At 36.4% G+C, this 26540-nt stretch overlaps 1 protein-coding gene across 4 annotated transcripts in view; it reads right to left on the reverse strand.

The window, feature by feature from the left end:
- The window catches only part of ADK (adenosine kinase), a 486162-nt gene that overhangs the window by 61085 nt on the left and 398537 nt on the right, over positions 1–26540 (reverse strand). For all 4 annotated transcript variants that reach the window (XM_030862678.2, XM_030862682.3, XM_060286438.2 and 1 more), the window contains one exon: positions 17604–17718. In XM_030862678.2, the coding sequence (XP_030718538.1) occupies positions 17604–17718 (115 nt within the window). The remainder of the gene's footprint in view (positions 1–17603; positions 17719–26540) is intronic.

Raw genomic sequence — 26540 nt, forward strand, 5'->3', positions numbered from 1 at the left:
TGAGTAAACTGCATGTTATATGAATTCTATCTCAATAAAGCTATTAGAAAAAAAAAGATGAAATACAGGAAGAATAAGTCAGAAACTAGTGAGTTCGGTTGCCTACAAGAGGTGGGTGGAAAAAGTATGAAAGAGAGGGAAAATGGGAACGCAGAAGAAGGAATGAGTGGAGAGTGACACTTCACTGAGTATGTATGTAGTCATGGTAACTTTTCATATACCATAAAAATGTTAACATTAACCAGGATGTGGGGGGAACTCTGTGGTGTTGGATTGGAGTAGGCAGGCAACATCAGTATGAACTCATATTTTACAAATCCATACACACAGATATAGAAATAGATATAGATAGATGTGTTTATACATTCATATATTTCCTAATCTCACCCACAAAAGTCTATAAATAAAGACAATCCAGTAGAAATGAGAATGGCCAGTGCCAATAAAAGGATCCAAGGCTTTTTAGAGAAATGGCTGATTCCATGGGTAGGGCAGGGTAAGTACAAGATGATCTTGGAACATATTGTGTCAGAACATAAGGAAATAAAGACGATAGGAGCATGTCAAAAGGGCACAAGAGTCAACCTGAAGGTACTTCCAATGGCCAAATCTAGGACTATCCGAGCAACAAAAAATGACAGTAATGAATGTGCATCCATAGAATAAAATAAATCTCTGTAAGTCCTGCTGATATAAATAAGTAAATGAATCAACAAATAAATGGGAAGAAGAGTATGCTCTTTCTGATGACAGAATTCCAATTAATAAAGCATGAGGAATAATAAAAACAGAAAATCACTATCTGGCTGACACCACAGTAATAATTATTATTGATCAATCAATGGATGTTAAAATTTGAAGGCAAAAGTATATTGGGGGGGGAAAAGATGAAAGACACAATATCAAAGTGTCTCCCCACAAAATATTTTCTTCATTAAGAAGGGAAAAACACTAATTTATAATGGAGAAACATGAGAGGTACCACCTTAACCAAGTGATCAAAGTTAATGTCACCACCAAAGAGGCAAATTGATATCGTATGCCTCCTGATATGATGCACTGAGAAGAGCAAGATATTATTTGTGAGGTATTCTTGACTAAAAAGGCATAACCTGAATTTTATCTTGAGGAAACATTAGTCAAACCCAAATTGAGAGACATTCTACAAAATAACTGGGCAGTACTTTTTTAAGAGTTTCAAAGTTACGAAAGACAAAGAAAAAAACTGAAAAACTATGCCAAACTGTAAGAGAATAAGAGGAAATGACTAATGACTAATGCAATGTGGCATCTTGGATTGTATCTTAGGCCAGAAAAAAGAACATCAGTAATAACTGGCAACATATAAATAAGGCCTGTAGCTTTATTAATAGTATATTAATATCCTGGTTTTGATAATTGTACTTTGATTATATAAAATGTTAATGTTTAGGAAAGCTGGGTGAAGGATATATGGAAAATCTCTACTATTTTTACAACTTTGCTGCTGCAAAATGAGAAGTTAAAAAAAATTTAAAAATTAAGACCAATGCTGTTACAAACATCCTTGTGTGTAAATCTCTGTTGTATATGCTAAATTATTCCATAGAATTAATTCCTGTAAGTAAAGTTACTGAGTCAAAGTTATGCATTTTTTTAAGGTCTGTGATATGTATTTTCAAGCTGTCTTCCAGGAAAGCTGTACAAGATTTCTCCCACCAGCAGTGGGTCACAATTATTTTTCAAATTTCTAAGATGTACCAGATGATCTCTAAGATCGTTTCTAGTTCTTATTTGCATCAAAATCTTACTGATATTCCACAAACTAGTTTACATGTCCCTTTTAGAATATATCATTTCCCTGATCACTAGTGTAAAGTGAATTCATGCTTGCATTATTTCTACAGCACATTTTTGGATAAAATTCACATAATTTTTTCTTATTCTGTTTTCTAGTGTATATCTCACCTGCCTTACTTAAGTACAAGCTCTGAAGTGAGGGCCGTACACCTTTGTTTCCAATATTACCCCAGCACAGTAGGTTACACATAGCAGTCTTCAATTTAGCATTGTAGTAGTTAAAACAAGTTGCAACTTGCTTTCTGCCATGACATGTTCAGATACCTTATCTGTTGACATTTTAAGTCCTGATTTCACTTGCATGAGCTCCTTTTTCATTTTGCCCTGCTTATATCCTTCCTAGTTCTTTATAGTTCAGGCTGCACTTGCAGAGTTGGGCACCAACTCTAAGCTAATCCTAATAAGGGCAAGATACTTACCAAGAGTAGGGCATGGAATAACTTTAGACATTCAGATGTAAGCTGTGGTGGCCCAACTGTGACCACAAAGCTTTGTTCTACCTTAATAAGTTGTCTTCTGTACCAGTCAATCTTGGGAACTGGACTGAGCTTCAGTCTAGATTCCCTATCCTTAGCCCTGAGTAGTATCCTTCCTAACAGTCTAGTCTCCATCTTCTAAAACTAGACTCCTTTCACTCCAAGGTGTTTGCTAGGCATTTTAGTGCTTGCCGGCTCCTGGCAACCTTTCTTTTTATAAGACCAATACAGCTCCTTTTATATAAAAATAGACTTCTCTGAATGACACTGATTTCCTCCTGAGAAAGAGCTTTTTCCATTTTCCCACTACCACTGCTAGCTCACATAATATCTTGGTGTGTTTATACCAGAATTCCTCAGGTTGTTGTACTCCTGTGGAGACTGTACTTAAGCTGACTTGACACCAGATTTGTTACCAACCCCTGTAACCAGGACATCCTATCTCAACATCTGCCTCATCTGGGTTAAGTTTTTTTTTTGCAGTACGCGGGCCTCTCACTGTTGTGGCCTCTCCTGTTGCGGAGCACAGGCTCTGGACGCGCAGGCTCAGTGGCCATGGCTCATGGGCCCAGCCGCTCCGCATGTGGGATCTTCCTGGACCAGGACACGAACCCGCGTCCCCTGCATCAGCAGGTGGACTCTCAACCACTGCGCCACCAGGGAAGCCCACATTATACATCTTATAAACGTAGACTCTTTAGTGATGACATAGTCCTACAGCTCTACATTTTAGTTCAGTTCTTAAAACCCTTAAACCAGGAATATCTCCTGGAAATGGAGACATTTCTCAAATGCTAGCTGCTGCTTCCATGTGGGTTTAAAAATGGGATGAATATATTTTATCTTATTTTAAACACTATTTTGAACTTCTGTACTCAACTTCCAATAATTATTATCAGAATTTCCATAATTTTATTAACAGCTACAGTATCTCCTAATTTAGTATCAACTGCAAATTTTATTAATGGGTTACTTAAATTTTCCCCTTAATTTAACGGAAAAAAATGCTTAATAAAAACCAGGCCAGCAGCAATTCTATTTGAAAGCACTTTAGTATAAACTTTCTCCATGACTGAATTCATTAGCCTTTTGCATTAGTCTCTGTTTATCATCTTTAAACCAAACCAATCTTCATTAATTTTCTAAGGCGTTTTCCCTAGTGCTTTCACCACAGTTTATACATAGCTCCTTTTCTCTACAATTTTTCTAACCCTATCAAATTTGTCTCACTCTAACCTCATGGGATTGTTCATCACTAATACTTTTTAGAGGGATTATTGCAGCTTTTATTCTTTGGCATTTAATAAAAAAAAAAAAAACTTCATCTTTAGTATTTGTTGATACCTCTGAAAAAGAGCTTTATAAACAAGTGTAAGTATAGTTCCTTTCTTTTATTGACCACAAAATGTTTCTCAACCCAAATGATCTCTTCCTTCTCAGTATGTACTTGAAGCACTTTACTGTGCAGCACAGCATTCAAAGGCCTATTACAACTTACCATTTCATGCTCACCCACACCCCTCTCCCCTATATGTGACTTTCTTTGTGATACATCATACCCTTTCAGGCTTCTTTGCCTTTCGATCTTATTATTCCGTTAACTTACATTCTTTTGTAATCTCAACTTGCCAAAATTGTAAGTATTCTTCAAAGCCTAATTCAAACATCACTTCCTTTGTGAAACTTTCCCCAACTTCTTCTTCCTTCTGTTATCCTATATAAATTAGTTCATAAAAATTGTATACCACTTCTCATACTGTATTAGTGGGTTATGCCTCTCCTAGATTTTAAGAAAAGGAGTTTTTGTCTTACATAACTACAATTTTCGACATATAGAAGGCACTCAATAAAACCACACTGACTTGAATTCATTTGTACTGTTACTTTATGTTTTTTTTTTTTTTGCGGTACGCAGGCCCCTCACCGTTGTGGCCTCTCCCGTTGCGGAGCACAGGCTCCAGACACGTAGGCTCAGCGGCCATGGCTCACGGGCCCAGCCGCTCCGCAGCATGTGGGATCTTCCCGGACTGGGGCACGAACCCACGTCCCCTGCATCGGCAGGCGGACTCCCAACCACCGCGCCACCAGGGAAGCCCTACTTTATGTTTTATCTATTGGTGTCTTGCTTCTCCAACTTGTCCTGCCTGCACTTATAGATTCGCAGGCTTAAGTTCTATATTATCCGGCATATTCTTAGCACATGATCAAAAATCTGTGAGTTGGAAGAAATGTTAGAAATTAACACAGTTCAAAATGTCAACCAATGCAATAATTCATTTTACTAAATACCTTTGTTTAAATATCTATAATGACTCCCATGACCACACAGACTGGTTTGCCCAGGATAGTCCTATTACAATTAATAGCACCCTCTTTCACTTCCAAAAGTATCTACGTTTGGATGACAAGTTGTATGGTTACCATAATAATGAATAACTGCCTATTTCCTCACAAGTACTGGACAGCTGAACAGCCCTAATTATTGTACTTTTTGAATTCTGAACCATGTGAATGTATTGCTTATTCAAAAAACATTTTTAAAAATTTCCCCTTTGTTATAGGTGAGTATGGGTGGAATTCTAGGACTAAAGAAAATCATTAAGAGTATAGGCTAAATTTATTACGATGAGTAAATTAAATAGACGGCTAAGTGTGAAATAATTAATTTGACAAAAAAACTAGGCCATTTTCTTGAGACTTGATTGTTTATTGAGCCAGAAAAGCTCTAGACATAAGAACTTAAAATAGTTTAGTAGAAGCAGAGAAAATCTAAATAAACGTTATGGACCAAGATTAAACAAAGGGGGAAGTCCTCAGGAATGCTGGCTTCTACAGGGCTACTTTAAAAATGAATAAATCAAAAATGATGTGAGCTTCTAAAGAAGTTTAATTGGGATAAACTGTCTTTATCCTAATAAAAGGAATAAGGCAATATTTAAGTCTTCATTTAAGTAGCTTTTCATATTCAATGTGCAAACAATTTATTCCTTTTAACTAAGGAAAATTTTAGCTGTTCAATTATCTGAATCATACTTATCTGCTACACCTCCGAAGATTTTTATCTGAACCAAAAACTTGCATGCAGTGATTCAGCCAAAATAAAATTTTGCCACCAAGTTGTAATGCTCTGAAAAATGAATTTTGGTGTCTAACTGAATTTCAGAAAAATCACTCACTGGATACAAACAATAATTATTCTGAAAAATATTTGGTAATATACCTCTTAGATAAATATCCATTTGTATATTTTTAAGAGCTTTCAATTATAGAAATTGATTCTATGGAGTTTTAAAACATGATGGATACATTCTCTAAGAACCATTAAAGCTAATGTCTGTCTGTCTATCTAACTATAAATGTGTAGGTAAACACAGCTATCATCTAGATACCCATTCACATATACAAAATGAATTTATGATATGTATACCCACCTCTTCATCATAATGTTTTCCAGCTCTTATGATATTCTACTTAAACAGAAGTCTTAGAATTGGAGATTATTTGGAAGAAGTTCTAAAAACACAGTTAACCAAGTATGGACTAGATCATACATGGATGCTTTCTTCGATCAAGGGGCCCCTGGATGTATTCCTACAAGAAGATTTATCCTACTAAAGTCTATTGGTATTGATCTTATGGTTAAATGTGTAATGGGGAAGTAGACAGTGATCCTTTAAATATACGTTCTGAGGTACACTGTAAGCCAGGGGTTTTCCAATCTTGATGCTATTTATATTTTGGATCAGATGATTCTTTGTTGTGAGTGACTGTCCTGTGCATTATAGGATGTGTAGTGTCATCTCTGGCCTCTATCCATTAGATGCTAGTGGAATTCCCCCACCCTCCACCACCTATCCCATTGTGACAACCAAAAGTGAGGAGAAAAACTGTTCCTAGTTGAGAACCACTGCTGTAAACAAATGAGGCAGCATGGTATAGAACAGATTAGACTAGACTGAGATTCAAGAGGCTGGGTTCTAATCCAGCTGTTTTTGTCTCTACCTAATCTGGCAGTTCTCAAAGTGAATTATGGAGGGTAGTATTGCTAAATCAGCTAACAACCTTATATAACAAATAGCTAAGCCCACTTAACTTTCCAGGACCATATATTTTTCTATTTTATAATAAAAAATATTGACTAAGGACTTTAATTTAGGCTCTAATGCTACTGCTTGTAATAAACCAACTCCTACACCATAAACAGCTAGAAAAGTTGCAAAAATTAAAAAAAAAAATTTAAAACAATAAATGAAGCCAAGACTTGATGGGACAAGATCTCTGAGAAAAGAGAACCTTAAAGACCTAGGCTAATGTGCTAAAAGTTGACCTGCAAATTCTTGGTGCTGGGTGAGAGGTTGAGAATCTAGGCAATTGGCTCTTGCTAAGAGGTAGCAAAGCCAACAGAGCTTTTGGCAGTCTCCAGGGCTGGTGAGACAAAAACTGGAGTTTCAGGCTGCCAAGGCAATCAGAATTGAAGTGGCGTGATCCTGAAGGGGAACACAGTGGAGTAAGCCTTATTCTCAGGGGTTTTCTCCTTTGAGGTGTTTGCCAAATTTGTAAGGCAGCAGGACAAAAGGCCAAGATACTAAGCAGAAGACCTCTAAAAGGCAGAGTAATTTTTTGGCAGTTATATGGTGCAAAGAGAACCTACCAATGAGTAGGGACCCTAGTAAATATGCCAGGATTTCAGGTGAGATTTCAGGAGAGAGACAGCATTTCAGGAGTGGGAAAAAAAATACAGAAGTAGATTGAATCTTATAAAACCTGCAACAAAACCTTGAGCTAGTTCAGTTTTTGATCTAGGTTTACTCTAGCTGCCTTCTACAGGAAAACAGTATCACCAACAGAAATGCTATAATTTATTAGGAACAAAAGAAACAGACCAACAGATGACTGAGACATTATAGTTTCTGGACATGCAATTTACTATTACAGTGATTAATATGTTTGAAAAATTAATGAGAAGGTAGAGGATTACACTATAAAACTGGGATCAATAAAAAAGAATCAAATAATTTAGAAAAAGAAGAATGTGATTACTGAAATAAGGAACTCAACAGATGGGACAAAGTGAAAAAGAGAGGATTAGTGAACTAAATGCTAGGTCACCGCAAAACACACAAGCTGAAGCTAAAAAAATACAAAAAATAATACAAAAAATACAAAAAAAATAAAAAGTACAAAAAAGGCATAAAAGATATATGGGACACAATAAAAAAGGCCTAAGATATGTGTAATTGGTCTCCAATTGGAAAATCAGGGATGCAGTATCTAAAGAGATAATTACTGAGAATTTTCCAAAACTGTTAATAGTCATCAACTATAGATTCAAGGAACACTAAAACCCCCAGCAGGATAAATACAAGGAACACCAAAACCAAATACAAAGTTAAAGTCAAAGAGAAATTCCAAAAAGCAGTCAGAGAAAATGGAAATATTATATAAACCTCTTATTCAAAGAATAAGACTAAAATATTATAAAGATGTCAATTTTCTCCAATTGAAATGCAGATTCAATATAATCTCAATAAAAATTCTATTAAGGATTTGGAAAAAAAAAAAACAAACTCTGGGGGTGGTGACAACAAGTTGATTCTGGAATTTACCTAGAAATGCAAAGGGCCAAGAAGAACCAGGACGATCCTGAAGAACAAAATTAGAAAGCTCACATTACCAGATAAAAAGGCTGATTATAAACAGAAACTGACAGTGTAAACTGGTACAAGAATAAAGAGAACAATGGAATAAAGTCTCGAAAAAGGGACACAGATATAAGGTCACTTGAAATGTGACAAAGGTACCAATTCAGTGCAGTTAGGAAAAGGATGTTCCTTTTAATAAATGATGATGGGTCAACTGGTTACTCATATGCACAAAATAAATGAATCATGCCCTCTAGCCCACACCGTATATAAAAACTGATTCTAATTCTAGATGGACTGTGGATCTAGATATAAAAATAAATAAATAAAAATTATAGAAAAAGAGAATAGGAAAATATCTTCATAAGCTTGGCATATGCAAAGATTTTCTTCAAAGAACATGAAAAGTTATTACCCACAGGAGAAAACATTATAAATTGGACTATATTAAAATTAAAGGCTTTTGTAACAAGACTTGCATGCTGACTGTACGAAGAATTATAATCAATAAGACAATCTAATAAGAGCAAAAGACTTCAGGGCTTCCCTGGTGGCGCAGTGGTTAAGAATCCACCTGCCAGTGCAGGGGACACGGGTTTGAGCCCTGGTCTGGGAAGATCCCACATGCCCAGCTAAGCCCCTGCACCACAACTACCAAGCCTGCGCCCTAGAGCCCACAAGCCACAACTACTGAGACCGCGTGCCACAACTACTGAAGCCTATGCACCCAGAGACCGTGCTCGGCAACAACAGAAGCCATTGCAATGAGAAGTCCACATACGGCAACGAAGAGTAGCCCTGGCTCACTGCAACTAGAGAAAGTTGGCATGCAGCAATGAAGACCCAACGCAGCCAAAAAAAAAAAAAAAAGACTTCAACAAAAGAAGATATACAAATGTTAAGAAGCAGGTGAAAAGGTGTCCCACCTCATTACAGTAGGAAAATTCCAGTTAAAAGCACAATGAGATACTAGTACATACTCACCAGAATGACAAAACTAAAAAGGTGGATAGCAGCAAACGCTGGTGAAGTTGTGGGGGGGAAAAGCCATTCTATATGCTACTGGTGGGAGTATAAACTGGTACCATCACTTTGGAAAACTGGAACTGAAAAACGGAACCCTTCTGAATTATAACTATGGTGGTGGTTACATAAATGTATGCATTTGTCAAAACACAGAGAACCTGACACCATAAAGAGTGAACTTTAATTATTAAAAAAACCAACACAGATATGAAAGGAAACCAAAATGGAATACAAACTCTAACAAATGAATATAACTGCATTACAAATAAATAATGTAACCACATGAAGTGGATAGAATAAAAGAACTAACAAAGTTACTTTTGGATAACAGTATTTTGACTAGATACTGTAGGGCCAAAGACAAAAAGGACTATAATCTAACACTGTACATTAAGGAAATATGTTTCATACAAGGGTATGGGTAAGCAATTCAAAACTACTTTAAGACAGAACAAATAGTAAATGTATCTTACATAATGAAAACCAGAACTTCAATGTCAGAGGAAGTTATAAATAAGGAAAGGGAGAAGGCTAGAATGAACTCTCCTGTTGGACTGGAATCAAAGGTATCAGTTTGAACTCATGGAATTTAAATATATAAATGGACAGATAGATATAGGAATAAATATAGATAGGTATAGATTCATGAGTTGTTATACATACATATATTGCCAATCTATTTGTAAGAGGGCCTAGAAGCAATGATTCTCAAGTAGCAATGAACATATCTAGCACCCAGATCTGGGTTTCTAAATACCATTTGCTAATAAAAGGAACCGGGGTTATTTGAAGAAGTAGTCGATTCTTGGACCGAGGTAGGTAAATACAAGAGCCTAGAGCATCTTATGTTGTCAAAAGTAAGGTACTGCTTAAAAAATTATGGGGACAGATCAAGATAAAAAGTCTATATACTGGGTGATTCTATTTTAAAAAGAAGCACAACGAATTGTTAGCAGCAGAAGCCAAAATAATAAGTACATTTGGTGGGGGGTAATGATTAGGAGGGGAGCACAAGAGGTGGCTTCTAAAGTGCTAGAAGTGTTCTATTACTTGATCTGGTGGTAGTTGGCACAGGTGTGTTGACATAGTGAAAATCTGTACCAATTTTGTATCCATACTATATTTCAAAATAAACCATACAAAATATTCTATATTTTGATTATGGTGGTTACACGTTATTTGGTAAAATATATCTGCATTTTACTATATGTAATCTATACCTCAATAAATCTGAATAAGGGTCCTTCCAAAAATAAATGCTATAATAAGGCTAACATTTGCCTAGTGTAGGCTGTCTCCCATTTTGCTTTCTAGCTTTGATAGAAAGGTGGGAGTTGAAAGAAGTCTCATTTCTTGACAGGCATGAGATCACTAAACCACACATACCATGCCCCAAAGATATTACTTTGTCAGGAATGTGACAGTTCCATATATGTCCTTCTAAATTATGTTCGACCTCTTGGATAATTAAAGGACTTTGTCTTTTATGGTTACAAAAATCTAAAAATGGAACATGAGTTAATAACTTACTTGTTTATATTCATAGTTACGAAATATTGATATATATTCTGTAAAACCTCATCTGGTAAGAACTTTTTTCTATGAATGCCATACATAGACACTCTGAAAGAATGCTACTTAATTTGTTCCATCCACGCCATTACCAACCTATGCCAACAAGAACATGATTTAAAATTGGTTTGGCTGCAGTCGAGATAACATTTTCAAAGTGATTTATAATAATATTTTGTAGCAGTAGGAGTTGTGATGATGTGCTGACATTATTCTTCCAGCTGCTGAGATTGTTTTCCTTCAGAGTTTGCATTTTCTTTTGCACACCTTCTGTGCCTTATGCCTACCAGAATTGCAAATCACACTGATCTTTTCTTAGAGAGTAATGGACAGCACTGAGTGTTTTCAAAGAACATGACAATTTAACTAGCAAATGGGGTGACAAGTTTAAGGACTCAAGAACATGAAGGCAAGAAACTTCAATAACCCTATTTACCCCATAATGAAATGACAAAGGACACTACAATGTGACTACCTCAAATTACAAGCATGCCAGACGCAGGAGACAATTTAAAGTAGTATGTAGGGCTTCCCTGGTGGCGCAGTGGTTAAGAATCCCCCTGCCAATGCAGGGGACATGGGTTCAAGCCCTGGTCTGGGAAGATCCCACATGCCGCAGAGTATCTAAGTCCGTGTGCCACAACTACTGAGCCTGCGCTCTAGAGCCCCCAAGCCACAACTACTGAGCTTGCATGCCACAACTACTGAAGCCCGTGCACCTAGAGCCCATGCTCTGCAACAAGAGAAACCACTGCAATGAGAAGCCCCTGCACTGCAAACGAAGAGTAGCCCCCGCTCACCACAATTAGAGAAAGCCCGCGTGCAGCAACAAAGACCCAATGCAGTCAAAAATAAATAAATAAAATAAATAAAAAAATAAAAAAAATAAAGTAGTATGTAGATTGCTTGTTATTGTGGATGGGTCCTCGTTACTTTGTGATTTATTGAGAAAGAGAAGCATTCAAAAAGGCCTGACTTATTGAAGTACTAGATGCTTAGCTGCTAAAAGGTTTTGTTTCCATTATCCCATAGGATCATAGAACTTGCAGCAACATTATTAAATCACCTAATCCAATGGTTCTCAACGTGAGAGATGGAGCATAGACAGCACTGCTATATCACCTCAGGGAGCTTTTTCAACAAATACACAATCCTACACTCCCCTCCCCTCAGACTCTATCACCCCCATTCTTAGACATCTTCTTGAGGATGTATATTCTAACTCCTCACAGGGATGTATCAGGTTGAGGGGAAGGTGTTTTTATGAAGGAAGGGCTCTACTTACCAAAAGCCCATTAGGTGATTCTAATATAACAGCACCAGTCTTCCAGGTGAAAACCTCTGAGCTAGTCTGTTTTTTCTGTCTGAGCAAAATTACAATTCAAACAGCCCAGAAAGCACTCTGAAATTATTCAGAAAAGTCTACAGTTTATTCTTCAGTGGACCTATTTTATTGTCTCGTAACAGCCACTGTGTAAAATGCATTATTTTCAATTTAGAACAAAAGTCCTATTGCTTCCTCCAATTTTTAGTGATAAATTTAGTACGGAAACTTGGAGAAATTTAAACTTCCTATAAGGACATATATATGTATATATATTTACACATGTGTATGTAGAAAATCTGTATTTTTTTCACTACAGTCCTTATCATAGTAAGATGTGAATATATGAAGACCTTATTAGCAGCTGCTTTCTAGTAGGTAATCTGTAGTATTAGTTTTTCTAAAGTTTATAGACACAGAAATGATTTCCCTAACCTGACTCCCATTCCTCTAACAGGTTAGTCAACATTAAAAGGATCAAAATGGATAGAATCATCTTTTCCTTCCTACCCTTCATCCCTAGTCTCTTACTCATTACTTTCCAGTCCCCCTCAGGTCCCCTCACCCTGCCAAAAGCTCAGAACTCAATTATCCTGTAAGCAAGGAACCAGTGATGTGACAAAACCTCTGGGCTGGTATGTGACAAAACCTCTGGGCTGCAAGGATAGAGGATGGATACCCAAATGAAATAGAGGTGACCAAAAAAATAGGGTAAGTGGAAAAGGCTTTAGATTCACAAGCAATTCATAGGAGAGAAATTCAAAGAATTACATTTATAAAATAAGAGAAAGTAGTTTACAGACTCTGTATCTCAAAAGGAGAAAGGTCTCTAGAATTAAATACCAAGGAAACTAATTTTGTTACATTATTGCTAAATGTCACAAACTTAGCAGTGATCATTTAAAAGTACTCTACAGAGTGAGGTTTAAGGAACTAAAACACTAATTCCTAATTAGTGTTTTAATAAGTGTGCTAGCACTGTCTTGTGCCGTTCTGGAATGTCACTTATGGTAAATTAAGGGACACATTCCTTCCCCATCTTCCATTAGTATTTTATGCTAGGAGGTGGGAAAAAGCTGATCCATATTCAAGAGGAAAGGAGGAAAAACAATAACAAATTGGCATCTCTTCTGTGAATTGCCCCACAGGCCAAGCATTTTTATGTTCTTAATCATTATTAAATGACTTAACATGACACCCAGAGCCTGGCGAATGATTGCATCCTGACATGAGAACGAATTACAAATGAAATGAAAGATCAAGCCGTATTAGAGGATTGCCTCTGGGAAATGAAAATCTTTAATTCTCTTTTATTATTGACATTTATTTGGCTGCCATGAATAACAACATAGCAAAGAGATTCAGCTATGCTTGTGCATTGAATAGCTTACCCCAGGGCTCAAAATTGCATTAACATTTATCATGTTTGCTTTTGTAGCTGACACCGCTGAACAGATTCTCTATCCATCTTGTATTTATCATGCATTGCAGATATAGTGCATCCTCTAATTTAAGTTCATTTTCATATAGTAGGAACAGCAAAGATTAGCCAGCGTCTTTCCGCAAATAAATTCCTGCTGGTAAGGATCCCTAAGAATGGTTTAATAGATTTAATAAAGAACAAAATGAGTTGACAAGGAAATTCAGTCACAGGAAGGGGAAGCTAATTTTAAAGGTTTCAATTTTGAGAAAATTGTGCAAATTCACAATGAGGAAGACACTTGTACAATATGTAGATCTGGAATACATAAAGCCTTAAAATAAATGTCTCCATAAAGAGCAACAAATTGCATTTTATGAATCTGAAAGCAGTATAACAGTTCCTATAAGAAATCTGCATGTTTTTCACTTTTCCAAACAGTGTTTATTGCTAAGACAGGAACAGGCCACATACTATAGGAAGACGGCAATCCAGATAGTTATTATCAATGAAGGGATATCTTTTCATGACTTATTTCTTTTCTTTCTTGTACAAATTAACAACAACATGGCTTTTCCTGTCACAACAATTAAAGATTATATACTACCTGGTGCCTTTGCTCACATGATCCTCTTTGACTGGACTGCCCTCCTTTTTTTTTTTTTTGCGGTACGCGGGCCTCTCACTGGTGTGGCCTCTCCCGATACGGAGCACAGGCTCCGGACGCGCAGGCTCAGCGGCCATGGCTCACGGGCCCAGCCGCTCCGTGGCATGTGGGATCTTCCTGGACCGGGGCACGAACCCACGTCCCCCGCATCGGCAGGCAGACTCCCAACCACTGCGCCACCAGGGAAGCCCTGCCCTCTTTTCTTTAAATCCTTCCTAAAATTCAAGGCTTAGCAAGGATATCAATGTGTCTTGGGAAAAACCACTTAATATCTCTGAATTTTGTCTGAAAAATTACTTTTTACATTTCTTTCTGTTTTATATACTTTTAATTTTGGAGAATTTTAAACATATATAGAAGTGGAAGTAATAGCAATAATGACCATCCCCCCATATATCCATCACATGGCTTCCACAATTATTTACTCATGACAAATCTCACTTCATCTATAACCCCACTTCACTATTTACCACTCACAGAATTATTTTGAAACATATTTTTTTAAGTAAATTTCTCAATCTTGCTTTTGACAATTCTAAAATAAGTAAGTTGAAATAAATTAACTGTAGGGTTCCTTCTCCCCACAATTTGACAATAATTTCTTTTTTCACCCATTTCAGGCTTATATATTTAATTCAATAAAAAATTTACTCCATATTCACTATAACTTCTTTCTTCAAGCTTTACTGATCTCCTTCTTTGAGTCAATACAACCCATATACTCTGTACCAATAATTAAGAAATATAATTATACTTTGTCGTATTCATACTTCGATGTGTACCAATTTTATGTTCCAGTTAGATATTTAAGTCTATCTTAAATTTCAGTGTTCAGCAGAGTACTGAACAAACATAAAGGTAATAATTGCTACTGTTTATAATAATTATAAATTAACTGGTTTTAATCCTAAGGGTTCAGAGAGTATTTAAAGTTTTGTATTTTGGCTTTAATAGTAGGCAGCATCATATTGACAATATTACTCATTTTAATCAATAAATGTTTACTAGATGAAATTCCTATTCTATTTATTATTAAAATTATATATATATATTTATTTACCTATTTTGGCTGCACTGGGTCTTAGTTGAGAAACATGGGATCTTTACTGCAGCATCTTTTTTTTTTTTCTTTTAGTTGCGGCATGTGAACTCTTAGTTGCGGCATGCATGCGGGATATAGTTCCCCGAACAGGGATCGAACCTGGGCCCCCTGCATTGGGAACACGGAGTCTTACCCACTGGACCACCAGGGAAGTTCCCTCTATTCTATTTATGTGAGAGCTATAAAATAGATGGCCGAGTAAAAACAAAAGTGAGGTTTTGTTCTTGAAGTTTAAAACTAAGTAAGTAACTTTTTTTTTTTGGCGGTACGCAGGCCTCTCACAGTTGTGGCCTCTCCCGTTGCGGAGCACAGGGTCCAGACACGCAGGCTCAGCAGCCATGGCTCACGGGCCCAGCCGCTCCGCAGCATGTGGGATCTTCCCGGACCGGGGCACGAACCTGTGTCCCCTGCATTGGCAGGCGGACTCTCAATCACTTAGCCACCAGGGAAGCTCTAAGGAAATAACTTATTTCTGAATTCTGTTGCTCATAATCAGATAAATTTATTTTATTCAAGCACAGGTATTTGGTAAGTAAAATGTCTTTTTTTTTTCAAGAAAGACATTTTTAGACTGACAATATCTCCAAAATATCAAAGTAAATAAACTAAATCAATGTGGATTTACTCAACTGAATTTTAATAAATTAAGTTCTTGAAAATGAAATCTTTTCTACTGAGAGAAGATAGGTGTATTTGTTAAACAAAAACAATAAAAAGTATATTTTCACAGAAATATAACAAACAGTCCTAAAATTTGTAGGGAACCACAAAATATCCTGAATAGCCAAAGCAATCTTGAGAAACAGAACAAGGCTGGAGGCATCACACTTCCTGATTTCAGACGATATTACAAAGATAGAGTAGTCAAAACAGAATAGTACTGCAGCATAAAAACAAACACATACATCAATGGAACAAAACAGAGAGCCCAGAAATAAACCCACACACGTATGGTCAATTAATTTATGACAAAAGAGCCAGGAGTATACAATGGGGAAAGGATAGTCTCTTCAATAAATGGCGTTGGAAAAACCAGATGGCCATATGCAAAAGAATGAAACTGAACCACTATCTTACAACATACATAAGCATCACCTCAAAATGGATGAAAGACTTGAAGGTAAGACTTGAAACCAAAAAACTCTTAGAAGGAAACAAAGGGGATAAGTCCTTGACATTGATCAACAATGATTTTTTTGGATTGTACACCAAAAGCAAAGGCCAAAAAAGCAATAATAAACAAGTGGGAGTTCAAACTAAAAAACTTCTGTACAGCAAAGGAAACCATCAATAAAATGAAAAGGCAACCTATGGAATGGGAGAAAATATTTCCAAGTCATGTACCTGATAAGGGGTAAACATCCAAAATATATAAAGAACTCATACAACTCAATAGCAAAAAACCAAATAATCCAGTTAAAAAATGGGTAGAGGGGCTTCCCTGGTGGCGCAGTGGTTGAGAGTACACCTGCCAATGCAGGGGACACGAGTTCGTGCCCCGGTCCGGGAAGATCCCACATGCCGCGGAGCGGCTGGGCCCGTGAGCCATGGCCACTGAGCCTGCGCATCCGGAGCCTGTGCTCCGCATCGGGAGAAGCCACAACAGTGAGAGGCCTGCGTACAGCAAAAAAAAAAAAAAAAAAAAAAAGGGTAGAGGATCTGAATAGACATTTTTTCAAAAGAGGACAACAGATGGCCAACAGGTACATGAAAAGGTGTTGACCATAACTAATCATCAGGAAAATACAAATCAAAACCACACTGAGGTATCACCTCATACCTGTTAGAATGGCTGTCATCATAAAGACAGGAAATAAATGTTGGCAAGGACATGGAGAAAAGGGTATCCTTGTGCACTGTTGGTGGGAATGTAAATTGATGGAGCTGCTATGAAAAACAGTATGGAGGCTCCTCAAAATATTATAAGTAGAACTACCATATGATACAGCAATTCTACTTCTGAGCAATTAGCCAAAGGAAATAAAAACACTAACCCAAAGAGATATCTGCACCCCTATGTTCGTTGCAGTATTATTTACAATAGCCAAGACATGGAAACAAACTAAGTGTCCACTGATAGACACTCAGGATGGACAGACTTCAGAATGGATAAAGAAAATGTGGTACACACACACACACACACACACACACACACACACACACAAACACACATGCTGAAATGTTATTCAGCCATAAAAAAGGAAATGCTGCCGTTTGAAACAATATGGATGAACATTCAGGGCACTATGCTAAGCAAAATAAGTCCGACATGGAAAGACAAACACTGTATGATATCTCTTATATGAAGAATTAAAAAAAACCCAACAAAACCCAAAGTCATAGATACAGAGAACAGATTGGTGGATGCCAGAGGTGGGAATGGGGGTGGAGGTGAGATGGGGTAAAAGACATGAAGGTGGTAAAAAAAAAAAAAAGTACATTGCTTTGAATAAATTAAAATAGAAAAAATATAGAATTTTGTTAGAATGATTAATCTCCATAATACTGGGTTTCTCCCACAGTTTCCACATGTACCTGTAGCCAGTATGGTGTCATCTCTCCCTTGAGTGAAAATCACGATTCGCTGCCTCTCTGAGTTCACCTTTGGAAGAGCCTGTGTCTTTTTGGCTATTTCTTTAATGTCTTCAGTCTATTAATAGAAAGAAGGAAAAAAATTCTCATAACCAATACAATAAACTAAAATTTTATTAGTAGATAAAGGATTTATCTTCTCATGTTCAAAGTAAGAAAGACCTGAAAATGTATTAAGAGTTATTATTTAAAAATTTTAACCACATACAGAAGTAAATAGAATAACAATCTTCAAGGAACCCACCATCAAGATGCAACAGTTTTAAATTTATGATGATGCTTATTTCATTTATATACCTTTATCCACCTGCCTTTCATATTATTCTGAAGCAAATCTCAGATACTAGTGTCACATATAAATGCTTTAGTATGTATTTCTGAAAGGTAATGACTCAAACATAACCATATAACTATTATCATATTTTTAAAAATTAACATTTCTTTGATATCAACAAAAACACAGTTTTCAAATTTCCAATTAATAAGATTGTAAAAAGAGTAATATTAAATTATTTTAGAGGTTTACAGAGCATAATTATGCTGATTCTGGAAATAATGGTTACTATAATGCCAAATTTTTCAAAGAACTAAAATAAGAGAAAGAACTACTTTATTTATTTATTTTTTTCGGTACGCGGGCCTCTCACTGTTGTGGCCTCTCCCGTTGCGGAGCACAGGCTCCGGGCGCACAGGCTCAGCGGCCATGGCTCATGGGCCCAGCTGCTCAGCGGCATGTGGGATCTTCCTGGACCGGGTCACGAACTCGTGTCCCCTGCATCGGCAGGCGGACTCTCAGCCACTGCGCCACCAGGGAAGCCCAAGAACTACTTTTTTTAAAGATAAAGTTTTTAAAAATTACAAATTAATTCTAGAAACCTTCATGCTATTTTGCATATCACATAGGCTGCGAAGTTTTACATCATAAATGTCTGTCTTGAAATCTAACTCTTGAGCTATGGGTTAGATATTCAGAATCATGTTTTCAACAATTTTAGATAACTTAAAAACCCATGTCTGAATTTAGTGGGCCTGTAAAATTGCCCATGGTTTGGGGTTTGTTGGTAGTTTACTCTATCACTGTGTAAAGTTTCAAACAGTTATGGAGAAATACCAGTGGGGAAATACCAGTGGGGAAATATATCTAAGAAAATAATTTAATTAGGATACAGGACAGAAGAATTTAGGTAAGTAAGGCAGACAAGTCACACTGGTTACAGACAACATCAGAAACCATGATTTTTTAAAAGTATGATGGTCATCAGTGAAATATTTGTATGCTGTTTATTCACAAAATACTTAAGAAATTCTGGATGATATATGAACCTAAGCTTCTCCTATACCTAACATCATGATTCCAGAGGACTGTTGTTTCTGAAAAGAATAGCCACTTGTGATTGGATAATGCTGCTGACCTTTCAAACAGGCTGACTATTCCACTTCTGGTTGCTTATTTTAGAAGAGAACTAAGCCTGAACTCTGATAACATGAGAAGAAATTCCCTCAGTTTGAGGGGAAAGACTATTAGAAATGACTGACGACAGTTGAAAGGACCCCACAAAATGCATGTCTTTTTTCTGTTTGTTTGTTTGTTTTTTAAATTTTTACTGGAGTATAGTTGATTTACAATGTTGTGTTAGTTTCAGGTGTACAGCAAAGTCAATCAGTTATATATACATACATATATCTTTTTAAAATTCTTTTCCCATATAGGTCATTACAGAGTATTGAGTAGAGTTCCCTGTGCTATACAATGGGTCCTTATTATTAGTTATTGCCAATGTCTTATGATAGTAATGTCTTCACTCTCTCAAATAAATGTATACTCTAAAAAATTACATATATTCTCTCAGTCTCCTTATCAAACACATATTTTACTGCTGTAGGATTTTTGCTTATGATTGGGTACAGTTCATCTTGAGTAAAGGTAAGAAGCAAACGCCAGAAAGATTCACTTTACCATCTTGGGGGCGGAATCTTATGCATGTACTGGATATTTTTTAAGTAGAGGTCCTTCTTTAAGGTGGTATAAGGAATAAATTAAGAGTGAGATTTGGTTGTCTTATACCAACGCTGTGAGAAGATATATTTTTTGTGGTAGTTTTGGTATCCTAATCAAAGAAATTTTTTTTATGTCAGATTAAATCTTATAAAAATGGCAATTCAAGATGGAAACAAACTTTTCAAATACAAAAGATAAATCTTTACAGAAAGGTTAAGCTATATTTTCTATGGATATTTGCATCAATATCCACCGTTCGTACAAAACCCCTTTGTCTCTCTTGGATCACTGTCAGTGTGCACCAAACCTAAATTTCTCACTATGCTTTGAGGAGTCATTGCTTTGCCCTCAACAGTTGATTCCCATCTCGTATAAAAACTTTTCTTAAAATCTCAATTTTGTCTTCCCAACAATGTATATATTTCGAGTTCTGTAGCCTCTCCTCCCCTATCCCCTGGTAGATTCTTCTCCCATATACCTGGGTTAACATATCCTAACAGAATGATGAAATTACAAGGGAGTATGACACAGCTGGATTTACTATTTGTGTGACCTCAAGGAGGTAAATATACCTCTCAGGCAGGTAAATAAACCTCCCTACAAAACTAAGACAATAATATTTGTGTTAAACGATGTTGGGAGTGAAGTATGCTAAAATCAGTGGGCAAAAGTCTGAAGAGAATCAGGATATTTGCATGGGCTCATAGTATCTCCCCCTAAGATACTTATTCATTATAAAAGGGAAAACAGAAATGTTACAGTGGAGAAAGTTGACAGACATCCCTTCACCCCAGTGATCACATTTAGCGATGCTAAAATTAGTGGGTAAAATAGGATATTTGCACAGTCTCAAAATATTGCCCCCAAGATATTTATTCACTACAGTGGGAAAATAGTAACTTCACAGATGTTAAGTACCACCTTAACCCAGTGATCAAAGTTAACTTGGCCAACAGTAAGACACTGGGCTATCATTTACATCCCTGATGTGATGCACTGAGAAGGGTGATCTCTGTGGTATTTCTGCCCAAAATGCATGACCTCAATTTAATTATGAGAGAACATCAGACAAACCTAAATTGAGGGACATTCTACAAAACGACTGACAGGTACTCTTCAAAAGTATCAAATTCATGAACAAGGAACAAGTGACAAACTGTCTGATAGGAAGAGACTAAGACGATATGACAAATAAATGCAACCTGTAACCCTGGATTAGATTGTGGAACAGAAAAAGGAAATTAGAGGAAAAACTGGTAAAATCAGAATAAATTCTGTAGTTCAGTTACTGACCCTGTACAAATGTTAATTTCCTGACTTTGATTATTACATTCTGGTTATGTAAGATGTTAACATTAGGGGAAGCTGAGTGAAGGTATCTGGAAATTCTCTGTACTATTTTTGCAAACGTTCTAAATCTAAAATTGTTTCAAAATAAAAATGTTCTTTTGTGAGGATGAAAGAAGATAAGGTAAGTGAAAGAGCTTAATGCAATACTTAGAATATGCCAAGTACTTCATAAATATTAATTTATTTCCTCTATTTACCGTCATTTTAATACTTTCCAAAATTGTCAAATCCTAAGTCGCCTCAAAATCTCTAGAAAGGGCCTCAAGAGTTTTGAGTATTGAGAATTCAATTATGGTATCTAATAAGGGAGGACAAAGAGAAAAAAGGAAGGAGAAGTAGAAGAAAGCTCATACAATTTAGCTATGAGCCATGTATAAATAGCTATGAGCACTCTGAAGTACTCATTAAATCTTAACCACTCTAGGCAGTAGGTATTATTACTATATCCCTATTTCATAGATGTAGAAACCAAGAGCCGTGTATGTAGCTCTAAAGTACTCATTAAATCTTAACCACTCTAGGCAGTAGGCACTATTACTATATCCCCATTTTATAGATGAGGAAACTGAGTCACAGAGAGGTTAAGTAACTTCCTAAAGTCATAAGCATACTAAGAGGTGGAGTCAGGACTAGCACCCACAAAGTCTAACTCCAGGGATTATACTCTTCCATGTTATCCACAGATTATACTGCTTCTATGAATTCTGGCAATGTGCCTTCTGTTGTTGTAACCAAAAAACTAGAGCATGTTTATCCTAAATCATTTTATGCCACATTCATAAGTCATTGCTGATCCTGCATTTAAATATTATATATATATATATATTTTTTAAATTTTTTTTTGTGGTACGCAGGCCTCTCACTGTTGGATATTTTTTATTAATTATTCTGGCATGTATTTTACTGTAGTGAATTTCACCTTCTGAATTTCCAGATATTTCTCATTTTCCAAGGTCACTGGAAATCTGATTTCCTCCTCCAGTACGTTAGAATGTGAGAACGAAAGAAGTGTAGTTTATATAGTAAAGAGTACCAGACTCAGAGAGCTGAGCTCTGATTCTGGCTCTTTTGTCTGTTAGCTACATGACCTTGAACAAGTCATGCAGCTTATTTTTTCTGTTCAACTGATATGGCAATACATGCCCTACCTACCCGAGCCACCAGGTTTGTATGAATATTAAATATATCGATGATATGTTAGAAAAGGTTTTATAAACTGTGAATCATTTCATAAATGTTCAATTATGCTTTTATTGTCACTGGTGATCACACATCTTAAATTTAGCACTGTTTTCCAAATTAAAAAATATATTCTCGGGACTTCCCTGGTGGCGCACTGGTTAAGAATCCACCTGCCAATGCAGGGGACACGGGTTCGAGCCCTGGTCTGGGAAGATCCCACATGTCGCGGAGCTACTAAGCCCATGCGCCACAACTACTGAGCCTGCGCTCTAGAGCCCACGAGCCACAACTACTGAAGCCCTCGCGCCTAGAGCCCATGCTCTGCAACGAGAAGCCACTGCAATGAGAAGCCCGCACACCACAACGAAGAGTAGCCCCTGCTTGCTGCAACTAGACAAAGCCTGTGCGCAGCAACAAAGACCCAACACAAGCAAAACTAAAAAAAAAAAAAAAAACCAAAACAGAATACATTCTCTTCATTCCATTTTTAACAAGTTGATGATACAAATATTAAACAATACTGTCACAATCTACCTACTCTTATAGAATACCAATTGTGGTGTCTGCATACATTGCCTCACTTAACCACAGCGTATTCTGCTTTGTTTCCGAAATAGGAACTCCTATAATAATTACGGGGTTCATATGATGTGTCAGCCTCCATCCTGTCTCATACTACCTCCTCCTCACTCACTCCGTTCCAGTCACACTGGCCTCCTGTCAGTTCCTGGAGTACACAGTACATTATGCTCTTTCGTGTCTGTGGGCCTATGTACTCTTGTTCCCTCTGTTTGAAATTTGTTTCCCTATTGTTTGTTTGTTTTGCTTTTTTCTGTCATAGCTAGATATTTGTATTTTTCAAGTTTTTAAAGTGTTAGGCAGAAAGTCAGTGCTCAGCAAATATTTGTTGAATGAGTAAGTGATTAAATGAAGAGAATTTGAAGACTATCGTATCTCTTTCTGTTAATCTAGTGTTTTAAAACTGTTGTCATTTGGGACTCAGTCACCTAAGGAAGCAGCATTGTACTCTCTTAGCCAGCATGACCTGACTTAGTGTCTTATTTCCAGAAACTCTTGGTGATCATTCACTGCATTCTTTGTATTTGTAAGGAACACAGGAACCTTAGAAAAATCTTGGAGAATTCTTTGGGAATCAATACCTCTTGAAACTCTCTGGACTTGCTATCCAGTGCTGATCAGTGGAACTTTCTGTGATGATGTATGTGTTTATATCTGCTCTGTCCAATATGGTAGTCCCTATCTACGTATGCATGCACTTCTAATGTGCCAAGAGACTGAGGAACTGAATTTTAAATTTTATTTAATTTTAATTTAAATAGCCACACGTGGCTAGTAGATGCGTATTGGATAGCACAATTCAATACTTCCCTCTCTCAGTGGTATAAGATGATAGAGTTGTCATTGCTCAGAGAAAGACTACAAGCCTGGAAGCCTCTGGGTAGTCATGGGCTGTAGGGAAAGTAGGAAAATGTTAAAAGATTGCTTTATTTCCTCTATGGTTAGAAGTATTGTATTTTAGAGATCTAAAATAAGAAAATTAAAATTTGTTGCCTGGAGTAAAACTGAATAACTGATCCAATAGAAAAGGTATAAGTTATCTTCATCATTTGGCATATACTCTATTTCACTGAGAATGAAAATATAAAAAATATTTTTTATTTAGGTTTTGGAGGTATGCCCTTCACTTTAATTTAAATCAATTTTCAATACTGCTTTAAAAAGGTTTCATAATGAAACATGTTACTAAGTACCTTATTTTTATTTAGGTTCTAAAAATACAAACCTTTAATCAGTTCAAGATAAGCTTGATTTAAAAACACTGCAGTCTGAACCGATTTTCCAAAATAACAAAAGGCCTCACGAAACTTTTTACCCAAAGAATTGTCATTTTAAATTCTTAGCAGGTCTGTCATTTAAAACAGGGCACTATGCAATTTTCCATCAACCTATATATATATATAAAAATCCTCTCTCTTCTGCTTTGTGCTCTGCCCAGCTCCAGTTTTTATCTCATTCTCCAGTGCCCTCCTAAGCTACCTCTTCTTACTGAAAATTGCCCAATTCGTTTTAAAGATTAAAGATTTTTTTTTTTTTTTTTTGCGTTACGCGGGCCTCTCACTGTTGTGGCCTCTCCCGTTGCGGAGCACAGGCTCCGGACGCGCAGGCTCAGCGGCCATGGCTCACGGGCCTAGCCGTTCCGCGGCATGTGGGATCTTCCCGGACCGGGGCACGAACCCGTGTCCCCTGAATCGGCAGGTGAACTCTCAACCACTGTGCCACCAGGGAAGTCCAAGATTTTTTCTTAAAGAAAGATTATCTAAAATTTGCAGAGAAGCTAACCAGAATATCATAAACAATGCTGCTGAAGATATTTCCTGATGAATAAACACTGGTTATTTTTAGAGGCATTTAGATTGGTCTCTTAGCAGACAGATCACTAGTGGCAACACTCAGTGGCTTTGGGAACTGATTGGGATTTATAACAGAAAATGAGGGTAGGACAGTGGATTTGTGGGAAGAAAAAAATGCCCACCTTTCCTTTCTTTTTTAATTTTTTCATTTCTCTCCTCTCATTCATGCCCCAAATTAAGAGGTAAAATTAAAGTTGGGAGGAATAAGACAGATTTTGTCTAGTTTGTCACACTACACTTGAGAGCACTGACACATTTCCATAGACATTAAACTGTTAAGTGATTTATTCTTGTTTGAGTCTTTAAAAATACCAAATTTCAAACCTATGCTTTCATATTCCTATCTAATGAACTTAGGAAACTTTCATGACATTTTAAAATCATTCAGTTTCTCTAGATAGCATGCCGTACATGGATTATATTTTATTAACAATACTTGTTACTTCAGGGTATTCTACTCATGGCTCTTACAGATTCTGTGATGCGTATAATATTTTAGGGAACCCGTGAAGGGACACGTCAAGACACTGTGTGCTTTAACCAATCTAACACATCATTGTCAAATCACCAACTGAGTCATCTTGCTATGTCAGGAGGTAATAAGGTATCCTACTATAATCATCATCACTTTGTTTATATGCTGTAATCATTTATGGCAGATTTATGGTAAAAAGAAACAACTCTAGAATCAATGAGTAAGAACTAACGGAAAGGTTAATATGGTGCTGGTTAGTAGAAAATAGAAAAAGTAGTTTGTTGCTAAGACTGTATTTAAACCAGGCATATACAAAGCATGTAGCTCAAGAGGGCAATAAAACTATGAATTAGTAAGGTTTAATAAACTATTAAAAATTATTATTAAGGTACTACTGAATCATGATCATTTGTTATACATAATGTTATATTTCTAAACATCTACAAAATTGGTTATTTTCTAGAACCAAAATACATTTTTAAATGTTAGCACAGAAAACAGGACACAAATTTATACTCTGCAGCCTTTTATCTTTGGAGAATTTTGATGTAACAACAGAGAGTATTAATTGTTAATACTGAAATTTCACATCAGTGAAACTTTAAAACATGGCTGAAAACATTTACGTATAGTTTCATGATCAAAACATTTGACTTTTAAATTGAATATTCCCTTCGTTACACTTAGCCCTGTATATCAATTGCCAGTTTGGGAAATGACAAAGTGAAACTTAAATTAGATAAAAATTACTTGGAAATCTTTATTCCTTCTTCTTCATGTGACTCAACCCCATATTCATGAGAATATGTTAAAACAAAAAAAGCAAACTCCCAAGAAACTATCAAAGTTGCCATTAATTGAGCATTATGAGGCAGAGTTTCATACCCTGATACAGTTTTTTTCATAAGATCTTGAGAGTAGAATACTTATACCACATGCTCACTATCTTCCTCCAAGAAAAGGAAGCCCTATGCCTGGTTGTCAAGTCCTATGACATGGATAACATACACATGTATCACTTTGTTGCTTGATAATGAATCTGTCTTTTGTACATTTAAATAACATTTCCATCACAATTTCATACAACACCTTTCTCTAAAGAGTTCAAAGTGAGCTTACTAATATATCCAGTCAATGCTCACAGCTTCTGTAGATGGTAGACAATACTGAGTATGCAAATAAGGAGAGAGTTTCTGTATGTTCCAGCTCTAGTCAGATTAAATGTTAAAAAATTACTACCATGAAACATTCCAAGTTGCTGTATAGAACACAGTATTCTATGTAATTCTAGCTAAATAAATATGATAGTCATAAAACTCACCAACTCAGTGAATTCTCTATCAATTAACCTGCGCTGAGATTAGTCAGTGTGGACTAATGATGGACTGGAAGGTAGATATTATGTAGGTAAAAACATAGTCTTGTCTATTAGCTTAATTTTG

This window comes from Globicephala melas, chromosome 16, assembly GCF_963455315.2.
Source record: "Globicephala melas chromosome 16, mGloMel1.2, whole genome shotgun sequence".
Taxonomy (NCBI): Eukaryota; Metazoa; Chordata; class Mammalia; order Artiodactyla; family Delphinidae; genus Globicephala; species Globicephala melas.